The 12,966-nt window shown below is 41.2% G+C and overlaps 1 protein-coding gene across 5 annotated transcripts in view; it reads right to left on the bottom strand.

Annotated features, from left to right (window-relative positions):
* The window catches only part of LOC109429189 (protein TANC2), a 453,344-nt gene that overhangs the window by 78,308 nt on the left and 362,070 nt on the right, over positions 1-12,966 (bottom strand). For all 5 annotated transcript variants that reach the window (XM_062856594.1, XM_062856595.1, XM_062856597.1 and 2 more), the window contains one exon: positions 2,002-2,196. In XM_062856594.1, coding sequence (XP_062712578.1) covers positions 2,002-2,196 — 195 coding nt within the window. The remainder of the gene's footprint in view (positions 1-2,001; positions 2,197-12,966) is intronic.

Genomic DNA, 12,966 nt, shown 5'->3' with positions numbered 1-12,966 from the left:
CATAATAAGTAAAACATTTAAACTAGAAAGAGCAGTAGACTACCACCGTGAAACAGAACAGTTAAACTAGAAAGAGTTTAGAAGAAGTAAATTTCAGATGAAAAAGTTGATTGCTATAATACGAATATGAGTAAAACAGGCTATGTTCCGAAAAAAAGAAACTCTGATGAAAAAGTTAATGGCTGTAATCTTTATAATGCAAAAAGAACAGCCTATTTTCAAAAGAAGGAAAAATTTTCGATGAAGAATTTAATAGCTGTTATGTTCATATTGAGTATAACAGTTAGGCTAGAAGAAAAGCCTATGTACAGAAGAAGGAAAAACTTTTATGCCAAAATTAATGACTGTATAAGTGTAGAATTAGCTCTAAGTTAAAATACACAAAATAAAAACAAAAAAAATGGCTGTAATACTTATAATGAGCAGAATATTTAAACTAGAAAGAACAGCTTTTTTTTCAAAAGGAGGAAAAATATCCGACGAAAAATTTTATTGCTGTAATTTTCATAGTGAGTAGAACATTAAAACACAAAGAACAGCCTAAGTTTAAAAGAAGGAGAAATCCCCGATGATAAATTTAATAGCATTTATTCTTCACCACTTGTCCTTACAGCTTTTTTGTCCACTAGGGCACTACGTAAGCGATTCCAATTGGCGGCTAAACTTACACTTTGTACAGCGCCTAAATGTATTCTATTTTACTATATTGAACTGGTTGCCTTTGCGCTGTTTTCTTTTTTGTATCCTGTTCATGCTAGAATGATAAGCACGATCATGGTGATGCTTTTAGGTTAGATTTAATAGCCTTTTTGATTTGTATTACGTTCATTTGCTAGTAGTATAAATATGATGCCAATGTTACTGCACAGACAAACAGACGTAACACTCTGATGTTTTGCATCGTACACCGATTTAACGGTCTATTTGAAAATTTGATAGTTGGCCAACTGACCACCCGTGGCTCTCGCATCGTTTTTGCTCGAGTTTGACGTTTGCCCACTACCGCCACCTAGTTGATGGTCGGCCAAACTCCGTCCTTTTAGCATTGGGCGAACATGTTTCCGTGACTATGATTTGATTCGAAAAATGTTCGAAGTGTTACGTCTGTTTGTCTGTGGTTACTGTATTGAATATCTTTATCCTGTCCATAGCTTTGGTTGTGCCCGTTCACCATAAAACATTGTTTCTTGCTAAAAATAAGCATTTACGAGATGCTGTATTATAAATCTTTTCTACTTAGCCTCTCACATTGATATCCCCCACAGATTCCCAATGATGTCGACTTTTTAAGAAAAGTGTTTATTTCGTTTTGTGCAATATAAAACGATAAAAGTCAGTAGACTTTCGATACTATATCACTTACTCAATTTTGGCTTCCCGCATCGAACTCTCAAAGTTGGGTTGTTTTGCTATTTACTCTCTGACAACAATAAAGGGAGCGAATGAAAGGGGACGCAAAAACGAACTCTAAAGTGAGTTTAAAAATACTCAATTTTGAGTTTTCTTGTTTTTCAGTGTATGTTCCAGAGTGATGTGCGACATTGTCGTTATTGCTGCGCGATGTTTGAAAGTAAATAGTCATTGATGTGGGACACTATTTGTATATTTGATTTACCAAGCTGGGCAAAGTTTAGTTATTAGTTCTTCCAAAAAGTGATCTTTAGGTAGAAAGTCTCAGCTTTCTTATTATTATCTCGATTTTGTTAACCGTTATGTGTCCGACAAACTTTTTGCTTTTTTCTACACCGGCTTTTTGAATGGACGCTGGGTACCCGGGTACCCAGTCGGCCACATAAGGGTTAAACATTGTGGAAACGGTTTCTTATATCTATCATTTTTTATTCTTAATTCAAAATGAAATTCCAAAAGTTAACGTAACGCAAACTTGTATTTGTTTGCTTATAAACCCAATATCTTGGAGTTTCTTGTCCTTATTAATTATGCCCGGAAAATTTATCTGATACATCAATGGGTCAATAAAGATAACAATGTAGAACTTACCATGGTCGATATCCGGTTGGGCCGCCGGGTGGCAGATGGGACAGATTTCGTTCCGAAACATGCACGAGTAGCACCGCTCATGACCGCAGGTGTCAATCAGTTTCCTCTTTTTGCCCTTATCGAAGGGCATCTGACAGCTGGGACATAGTGCGCCACCGGTTTCGTTTTCCAAAATCTTCCGAATCGCAGCCAAATCTGTGGGGGGAAGGAATCGAGAATAAAGAAAAAAGCACCGCATAAGACAGGAGAAATGGGTTATTTATCATTTTTGGTTTGAGAAGAAGACGGAACCACAGTCAGGTCAGTGGAGGACGTGCTGCACCAAACAGCGAAAGAAAACCTGTAATAAGCACATATTTCTTCTCAAGTGCCAAACTACAGTTATTGTTTTAATGAAGCGCTATCCCCCGATGCGATGAGCCCCCGCGGCAAAAGTGCAGTCGGAATTGCCGCCGTGGTGGTCCGGTCGATTGTTTTTCATTACTCGCAAATAGTAGGGTTTATGTGGTCCAATAGCCAATATTTTGCCAGGTTTAAAGGTGCCTTTTTAGCAGAAAACAATGATAAGTTTCGGCGGCGGTGGCGGTGGTTTGCCTCGGGATCAGCAACAACCAGCGCCATAATGCTATGGTGGTTATCCGCTTACCAAGAGTGGCATTTAAATTGCCTTTGCGGGCGATTTATGAGGTGAGGAAGCACGGTTGAGAATTGCATTCGAGAGGATCGAATTTTCCCAGGATGAACCGTCGTATATGCACAACTGAAAGTTGATACGACTGAGAGGGACATCAGGGCGCCGCCAAAGCTTTATGTAATTGCTAAATATCGCAAACTGTCTTCCCTTTCCTTCCAATAACGGCTCGTTCCACCAGCAGTAGTGAATTCGATTCCGTCGAACGTGTGAGAAATTAATAATTTGGAAGCGTGGTTCAGACATTATCTGACATTTTACACGCTCTCTTATTAATCAGATTAAGTAGATAGTGAAAGCCAGAGAACAGAAATGTTCGATTCCAAATTGTTGACTTATATCAAAATAAAAGCAAGTTCACGGGTGATTAATTTGCTGTACGAGTGCAGACTTCCGGGAATAGGAGGCAATCAGTGTAGTACTAGATTGAAAGTAGTGAGCTGGATTTTAGTATGGTGAGATGATCAATTCTCCATTTCTGCAATGAAATGGTGCAAACAGCGTGGGTTATATGATTTCATGTCCAATTTAATGCTGTTTGAGCAAAAGTTTAGGTAACTGTGTTATTGAAGTTGCAAGAAACAAATAATACAACATCACAGTTACCCAAACTTTTGCTCAAGTAGCATCAAATTAGTCAATAAACCATATAACCCACGCTGTTTGCTCCATTTCATTGCAGAAATGAAGAATTGATCATCTCACCATACTAAAATTCAGCTCACTACTTTCAATCTAGTACTTCACTGATTGCCTCCTATAGGAAGCAATCAGTGAAGTACTAGATTGAAAGTAGTGAGCTGGATTTTTGTATGGTGAGATGATCAGTTCTCCAATTCTGCAATGAAATGGTGCAAACAGCGTGGGTTATATGATTTCTTGACTAATTTGATGCTGTTTGAGCAAAAGTTTGGATAACCGTGTTGTTGAAGTTGCAAGAAATAAATAATACAACAACACAGTTACCCAAACTTTTGCTCAAATAGCATCAAATTAGTCAAGAAATCATATAACCCACGCTGTTTGCACCATTTCATTGCAGAAATGGAGAACTGATCATCTCACCATACAAAAATCCAGCTCACTACTTTCAATCTAGTACTTCACTGATTGCTTCCTATTGAGTTTGCTTATCGATGAGGTACAACAAGTTCAAATCAATGAATATTTGTTACTACATTGATGGAAACCGGGCAAACATTCCGGAATTCATTTGGTTCATTAATTTTCACCTTTATCTGATTCCAAAAGGTTTCAACTTTTGAATCCAGAGTTCCACTTGTGTAATGTGACAGTGTTGAATTTCTCAGCCATGCAGTCAACAAACTCCTTGGAACGCAACGACAACGTTTGAAAACCACCTCTGCGTATCGGCAATGTTTATGCCATCTTCAGGGTAAAAATCACTTGGTTAGTTCCCCGTGGTTCCCCTGAAGATGGCATAAACACTGCCGAAACGTAGGGACGAATTGAAACCGTTGTCGTTCCAAGGAGTTTGTTGATTATATAGCCGAGAAATTCAACATTCAGTGCATTCAAACAATCGAACACTCAAATCTCCAGTTTATTAAAGAGAATACTGCGCTAGCTCTGGCAATAGGCACACGGAATAATCCACTTCAGCTCCACTCTTAGCACCGTCTATATGTATTATGATTAATTATGCATTAATTTGTTTAATAAAATTTCGTCTAAAAGCGATGAGTTTAACAGGGCACTGCTACTTGTTTATTTGGAGTAATTGTCTGTCAAATTATAATTATTGATATACAAGGTTTGTACTTGGCCGGATATCCAACCATAAATCACTCACATCAACCCAAAGTTCTCATCCGTTGGTCCCATACGTCCATGGAAACATTATGTAATGTGGACTCCACCGACAATCAAAACATTCACATTCGATAGTTCAAAGCTCCAAAGTTCATTTCTTGTGTTGTCATCCCGGGTAGATTGAGTTGAAAGGCAGACAACCCACTGTGAGCGAACCTCGGATTCAGTGCATGGGTACAATGCGGTGCACAGCTATCAACCGATTCCAGTGGTTCAGTTTTCAGTTATGAATTATGAAACATCGTTGATTCGAGAGTTCGATCGCTGTCCCCTTCGTCATCTCCGGTCGTGAGCACCAGCGCAGCGCGAACCAAATCTGATCGCGTACGCGCCAAGCACCACCTCGTAGACGCGCGGTCGTTTTATTCCGACGACGTAGGTACCCAGCAGAAGTGGAGTGTTTTATTATGAGTAATTATACCTTTCTCCGGCGGAAGATTGCGGAAATCACAGCCATATGGGTAAAACAGTTCGGCCATAGTAGTGAGTTGAGTGGATTGGTCCCGGTGGGTCGCGAAGTCAACCCAAGAGCTGCCACTCTGTTGGCGCTACACATTGCATTGCATTGGGATATCCCATGGTGGTGAAGGGATACTTTCGAGCTTGTTCGATACCATGTGTACACACACAGCATACAGTTTCGCGATTGAGATTGATGATTGATGACCTGCACCGTTGACGGGTTATGATCGAAGGCGACAGTAAAAATGGCGAAGTGGTGAACTATGTGAACCGAATGAGATTGAGTGCGATTATGTTTTCGATGCGGATTGTGTAATCGAAATTATATGATTGTCTGGAGAGGAGAAAATAGCAGCAGCAGCAGCATACTGAATTCAGATTGGCATTCCAAATTATCTCTAGTGGTGAAAAAGGCCGACAGGCAAAACCTCCATCCTGGGCGATTGTCGCCAACAAATACTCCCACCATCTTCTTTTATTTCCTTGTTAAGGCTGTGCCGCATGAACCTTTGGATCGGTATCTGTTGCGATGTCCTGCTGCATGTTTGCAGTTTGCGTTTCCACCCATGCGTGGGGTAAGACTGGCCCATCTCTACTTTCGCTCCCAAATTTCCGTTACTAGCGACTTCTGGTAACATCTACGATGGAGCTCAGTACATATTATCAAACGTGGAAATGCAGCGATTCACGGTCTCTATAACAACGTTTGTCTTACTAACATTCCTTCCCATCCTCGATGATCCTAAGGACGTGATTGGCGCCGTTATTGACCTTGTTATAGTTGAGAGCTCTCGAACGGTGTACATTGAGAATGGTAAGCTAGTCCCAAGCCATATTCATTGGTTCTTTGAGCAATTTTGAATCTTGGCGTTACCATCGGTAGCCATTTGACCCTTTCTAAGATATTGGAAACTTTCAATATTCTATAGTGCTTCTCCAACTACCGTGAAATTGGGAGGATTGTCAGTGTTTACATCCAATGAATTAATCTCTTTGGCATTGATAGTGAGACCAGGTTGTGACCTGCCGCTGAAGAGCGATCGAGAAGATCATGCGAGCTTACTGATAATTGGCTGCCACAGCGACCTACGATCAATCACACCTACCATGATCACCTCGATTGCGTTGAGCATTGTCTCACTCCAGCGACGACTAGGATTTAGACTAGGATGGTATGGCAGGCATGGCACCGTTGTATTTGCTTCGGCAAACTCACTGAGTCCCTCCGGACAGTAAACCGGGGGGTTGGTGTTTGCACCTGCGAGCCGGCCGCAACGAAACCAAGCAATAATCAACAAGAGAATAGGAAGCGAGACCAACGGCAACGACCCCAGCGAACAAAAAGGACCTGCGATTGGATGCTCGGTATGTGGAGCTTCAGATTTCTCAATTTTATTGGGAGGGTTCCGGGGCATTTGGCCGAACGCCGTTTGGCCGAAAAATGAATGATGCCCTTGCTTTCCGCATCATATCACTCGATAGAACAGCCTATGACTCAAAGAAGTAAATAAAACTGATTAAATTGTTGGCAGTTTCAACGCCAACTAATCCCTGAATGGCTGAACTAGAAAAAATATCCTATGATTTGAAGAAGGAAATATTTTTAAAGATCATATTGGCTGTGGAATGTCAAAAACTTACTCTGATTTCTTTTGAGCATAATTCGGCCCAACGACCATTCGGCCAGATGGCATTCGGCCAAATGGCATTCAGCTAAATGGCATTCGGCCAAACGACCATTCGGCCAGATGGCATTCGGTCAAATGGCATTTGGCAAAATGGCATTCGGCCAAACGGCATTCAGCCAAATGGCTGGACATCCATCGGGAGCACTCGCATACTTGCCGATATACCGAAGAACCGCGTGTTTGGCATTGTAGCGCTGCAGAAGTTGTGTTGGCCAGGATCATCGGTACGAACGCTTAGAAGTCATCATACCATCTACCAGAGCTACAGCAATACACGAGAGATGGGAACATCTTTGGAAAGAATGTGCAAGTTGAAGGTCAAGGGTAGGTTTTTCAACTTTAGCATAATAAACTTGAATAGCTTACACTCCGGAAGCGCTGATGGACGTCAAGATCATCATAGGAGACTTAAACGCTCAGGTTGGCCAGGAGTTCAGCGCCCACCAGCTGACGAACGAGAGCGGCCTACAACTGATTGATTTCGCAGTCTCTAAGAACATGACCATACGTAGTACCTACTTCCAGCATAGCAGACGGAATCCCAAATCGACCACGTTTTGATTGACGGACAGCAATTCTTCGATGTTATCGATGTCAGGGACCTACAGTGAGGCTAACATCAACTCTAACCACTACTTGGTGATGGTAAACATTCTCCGTGATTAACCCGGGAGCGGTCGCGTCGTGTACTGAGTACACGCACCATGAAAAATGAACGCTTGTGGTACACAGCATGAGCGTGGCGTCACTGCAGGTAGTCAAAGACGCGACTGCTCGAGGGTTAACTACGTATGGTACCGACGGCCGCCTCGATATAACCTGGAGCGACTGAAGCAACTGGATGTCGCCGCTGCATTCACACAGAATCTGGAGGCAGTGTTGCCAAACGAGGGCGAGCTCAATGAATCCCCTCTCTAGCGCTGCTGGAGTACAATTAAAGCAGCCATCAAAAACGCAGAAGAGACCAACGTGAGGTATGTGAAACGGAGCCGAAGGAACGATTGATTTGACGATGAGCATAGAGAAACTTTGGAAGACTGCGAGATACAGGGATGCCAGGTGAAATTTTCAAATGTCTTCCCAAGGCACGCTAAAATGTCTTCACATGTCTTCACACCCCATATTGTGGCTTTAGTATAAAATTAATATTAGAAGTCAAAATTTATGCCATGTTCCCACTTATAAAATGAAGGAATATACCGTGAGGTCATCCAGCAATAATGTATGGTTCTCTCCAGAATTTCCATGGCAATTTTAAGAAGTTTTCCCGAAAATTCCTAAACAAGTTCCTCGGATTTATTTTCTCGAGTTCCCAAAAAATCCGGGAATGTCTCTAGGAATTCCTTCGCGAATTCCTCGGAAATTCTCCCAGGAAGTCCTCGCGAATACCTTCAAAAGGTTCCTGGGATTTCATCGTGGAGTTTCTCGGGAATTCCCCCAAGTGGTCCTCGAGAATTCCCCCAGGAGTTCCTCGCGAATTCCTGCAAAAGATACTTAGCAAATCCTCCTGCAGATTCTCGGAAGTTCCTCCAAAAGATCCTCAGGAATTCTGTCAGAAGTTCCTTGAGAACTCCTCTAGGAGTTCCTCGGAAAATTCTACAGGAGTTCCTCGGCGATTCCTCCAGGAGCTCCTCGGGAACTTCTCTAGGAGTTCACCAGGGATTCATCTAGGAGCTCTTTAGGAATTCCACCAGAAGATACTAGGGAATTCCTCCTGAACATCCTCGAAAAACCCTTCAGGCGTTTCTCGAGAATTCAGGAGATCCTCCAGGAAGTCCTCGGCAATTCTTACAGAAGTTCCTTGGAAATTTATGTCGGAGTTCCTAGAGATTTTTCCAGAAGTTTATCGGAAATTCCTCCAGAATCTCATCGGAAATCCCTTCATAAATTAATTGAAATGTTTGTCGGAAAATCCCCCCCGTAGATCCTCGGGAATTCCTCCAGGAATTCATCAGAAACTCCTCCAGGCAATCTTCGGAAATTCTTACAGAATTCCTTGGGAATTCCTCCAAAAGTTCCTCGGGAATTCCTCTAAAGGTTGACAATAATTCCTTCTGAAGTTTCCCGAAAATTCTCTAAGAGCACCTCGGCGTTTTGTCCAGAAGTTCCCCGGAAATCCCAGCAGGATTTCCTTGCCAATTCTTCCAGAAGTTCCTCGGAAATTCCAACAAGAGTTTCTCGGGAATTTCTCTAGGACTTCATCGGGAATTTCTCTAGGAGGTCGAATCGAATCAAGAATTCTTCCAGGAGTTTCGGGAATTCCTGCAGGAGAATCTCGGGAGTTCCTCCAAAAGATTCTTGTAAATTTCTTCAGGAGTTGCACGGGAATTACTCTAGGAGTTTCTTGGAAATTCCTCCCGGAACTAATTCTTCCAAGAGCTCCACGAGAATTCCTCCAGGAGATCCTCGAGAACTCCTTCAGATGATCATCGAAAAATCCTCCAGGAGTTTGTCGGAAGTTCCCTCAAGAGATCCATGGAGGAAATTGACAAGAATCCTCAACAATTCCTTCAGGAGTTCCTTTAGAATTCATCCAAGGATCCTCAGGAATTTCTTCAAAAGATCCTCCAGAATTTCTACAGGAAATCCACGGTAAATTCCTTCTGGGAGTCCTTCGGGAATTCTTGCAGGAGTTCCTCGAAAATTTCTCCAGAAGTTCATCAGGAATTCCTTAAAAAGTTTCTCGGGAAAACCTCCTGGAGTTCCTTGGGCCTCTTGGGATTCCTCGGGAATATTCCGAGGAGTTACATGCTTCTCGGGACTCCCTCCAAGAATTCCGCGAGCAGTTCTTCATAGTTTCTTGAGGTTCTTTTCCGGCAGTTTCTCGGGAATTACTCTTGGTCTCCACAAAATTTACTCCAGGAGTTTTCTGGGAATTCCCGATGATTTCCTGGAGGTATTCATACGTATATCCAGATGACTTTTTGATAAACTCCTGAAACATTTCCCAAGAATCTTCTGGAAGAATTCCCGAAAAAAAATCTAGAGGGATCCTCGATGAACTTCTGGAGGAATTTCCAAGGAGCTTCCAGAGAAATTCCAAAAAAAACTCCTTTGAGAATTATTAAGAAATTCTTGGAGGAATTTCCAAAACTCCTAGAGGTATTCCCCTAAATGCATACCCGAGAATCTCTTGAAGTATTTCCGAGCAACTGGACGAGAAATTCCCGGAGAAATTCCCTTGGATCTCCAGAATGAATACCTGAGGAACTCCTGAAGGAATTCCCGAGTAATGCCTAGTTGAATTCCCGAGAAACTCCTGGTAAAATTTCTAAGAAACTTCTGGGAAAATTTCCGAGGAATTCTTGGAGGATTAACTGCGGAACCCTTGAAGGAATTCCAGAGGAACTTGTAGAGGAATTCCCATGGAGCTGCAGAGGAATTCCCAAGGAACTCCTTGAAGAAATTCTCGAGGAATTCTTAAAGGTATTCCCTAGAAACTTCTGGAGGAATTCCCGAGGAACTCCTGGAAGAATTTCCGAGGAACTGCTATACAGCCCGGATTCGCTGGTTGGGTCACGACTGCGCCCCGATTAGCGAATCGTATTCGTTCGTTGGGGCAACTGACAACTGATCAAAATGCTCTAGACACACGCCAGTGACGAGAATACGTCAACGGAACAATCACATACTTGCGCAAACGTTCTGTATACAGGAGCTGTGATGCGACGGCGGTCAGACGTCAAACTCGTTTTGACATCTATTTTGACATTGACAGTGCTTTTTAATTGGGTTTTGCCCCAACCAAAGAACATCCAACCATCGAGACAGCCCATCTAACGAGCTCTCAACGAACGAATCGTCACTGTAGTAATTACCGAGGAACTTCTAAAATAATTCTCGAGGAACGCCTAAAGTAATTCTCAAAAAAAATCGCCAAACTCCTGGAGGATTTCTCAAGGAACTGAAAGAATTCCTGAGGTACTCCAGGTGAAATATCCGAGGAGCACCTGGAAGAATTCCTGAGAAACTTTTGAAGGTATTCCTTATGGAATCCTGAAGAAAGTCCGATGGAATTTCTAGAGAGATTCTCGAAGGACTGGAGAAATCTTAATAGGCTTGGACAAATCTGCGGAAAATTCAGGATGAAGCTCTGTTTAAAATTCAAACAAAGTTCTGGGCAGAATTTCCGAAAAAATAACCTTGGTAATATTCTAGAAGCAACCACTGTTTTTGAAGATTTTTGAAAAAATAGAGAATACCCAGTTGAATTCCCAGAGGAATTTTGTTGATGAAAATTTTATTTTCTATAAACTATTGCTGATGAACAAATAATTCAATAGTTCAGCATATTTCCTAAAATTTCCATTTCCATCTAATTTAATTCGTATTTTAACCGAAAAATTAGAAATTTTCAAGTTCAAGGATTTAAAAGTTCGAAATTTATCTTCAAAAACTGAAACGCATTTCATCTGAAATTGTTCCAAGATTTGAATTAATGGTTTTGATTAACAACATAAATAAACATTATTTTTCAGCTTTCAAAAGTTTTCAAAATACGGAATTTCAACATGTGTAACGTTTGAAGATAACGCACTGTTATCCTAATGGTATTTTAGAACAGTCAGTACTAGAATGCATTTCTAGACGAACATTTGAAAAGGGCCTATCTGCTTTGCGTAAACAAACATGTTTTTGTCTCTGTAGGGCCCATCTGCATCCACCCACGCACATCAACACCCTTATCAGAAAGAGTGTTCTTCAAGCTATCTGTTAAGGGTGTGGATGTGCGTGGGTGGATGCAGATGGGCCTTACAGAGACAGAAACATGTTTGTTTACAAGAAGCAGATAGGCCCTTTTCAAATGTTCATCTAGAAATGTCTTCACAAAATTTGAAATGTCTTCCATATGTCTTCAAAAAAAATAAATGTCTTCACAGAACTTCAAATGTCTTCAATTTGAAGACATGTCTTCACATCTGGCATCCCTGGCGAGGTAGCCTTGTGCGCCAAACAATCGGCGTGAACTTGGGGGCTGTCCATAAACCACGTGGTCATTTTTTCGGGACTTTTCAAGCCCCCCCCCCCCCCGCGTGGTTATTAGTCCATACAAAATTTTTTATTTGTCCATACAAAATGGTCATTGGCCGAACCCCCCCCCCCCCCCCACTAATGACCACGTGGTTTATGGACAGCCCCTTGGCGTGCATCGGCGTGGGGCTTCTTAAACATTTATGAACAAAGTTATCTACTTTTTAATCATTGGATTATAACAAGTGGACATATAGCTACGTGTTACTGCAGCGATTATTCACGCCGCCACAGTGAATAACTTTTTTAGGTTGATTCTAGAGGTTTGGCGTGTTCTACAAAGTTTTTCTGCATGTTAAAAGGCGTCTCTTGATAAAATGTAATAAATGGTTAATCCCCCTGAAATTAGATTAACATTTTATTTTTTTTTTCAAAATATTTTTTTAGCAGTTTGACGTCTTCGGCAAAGTAGTATCATATAATAAGAGAAAAAAATCGTAGAACATGTCAAAGCTCCACCTCTTACGGTTTTCGAGATATGGGGCATTTTGTGCGAAGTACCCCTAAAACTAGTTTTTTCAGTGTAGCTTCAACAGATAAAACCCTACAGTTTTGTGACCTTCTACAAACTTGTTCAGGACGTCAAAATACACAATTCTTCCGAAGTTGTCAAGTCATTATATCTTATAACAAAAAAGTATCATATTTTAAGGTGTTCTTTCACCTTAAGTACCTATTTCCGGCGCAAAATAGCGTAGATGGCTCAGTCGGTAGTTGAAAGATTTAACTTTTTACTATCACTTGGGGTGGAAACCCTCATTTCATTTCTAAAGTCTTTTAAATGCTACACAGCTTATTATTATTATTATTATTTTTCTTTATTATCGAGATTTTCAGCCCTCGGCTGGTTCATCTCGTACGCTACACAGCTTTTTGGCATGGATTTGGGCATCACTAATTTGATCATAATTATAATAAAAATAACACATTAAAATACACACTTTCTTCTTTCCTTATACAATCTTGACTAATCAAAATACTCTTGACATTGCTTCTTGAACACAAATATAGACCGTTGATTTTTCATGTAGCTTGGTAATGAATTCCACAGAACAACGCCTCTAACAAAAAATGATTTACCGTACATAGAAGAAGTGTGAGTGGGTATAACATAATCTCTAACTCTCGAACTGATGAATGGTCTTAGTTTGTCGTAAAGATACCCCGGAGTTTTAGTTGTAGAGATTTTGTGCAAAAACATACAGCAACGAGCTTCAATAAAACTCTGAAACGAATAGCCCAAAAGTATTGGTTGCAGGT

Source organism: Aedes albopictus, chromosome 3, assembly GCF_035046485.1.
Source record: "Aedes albopictus strain Foshan chromosome 3, AalbF5, whole genome shotgun sequence".
Taxonomy (NCBI): domain Eukaryota; kingdom Metazoa; phylum Arthropoda; class Insecta; order Diptera; family Culicidae; genus Aedes; species Aedes albopictus.
The sequence above is the reverse complement of the archived record's forward strand: the minus strand, read 5'-3'. Positions and strand labels throughout refer to the sequence as shown.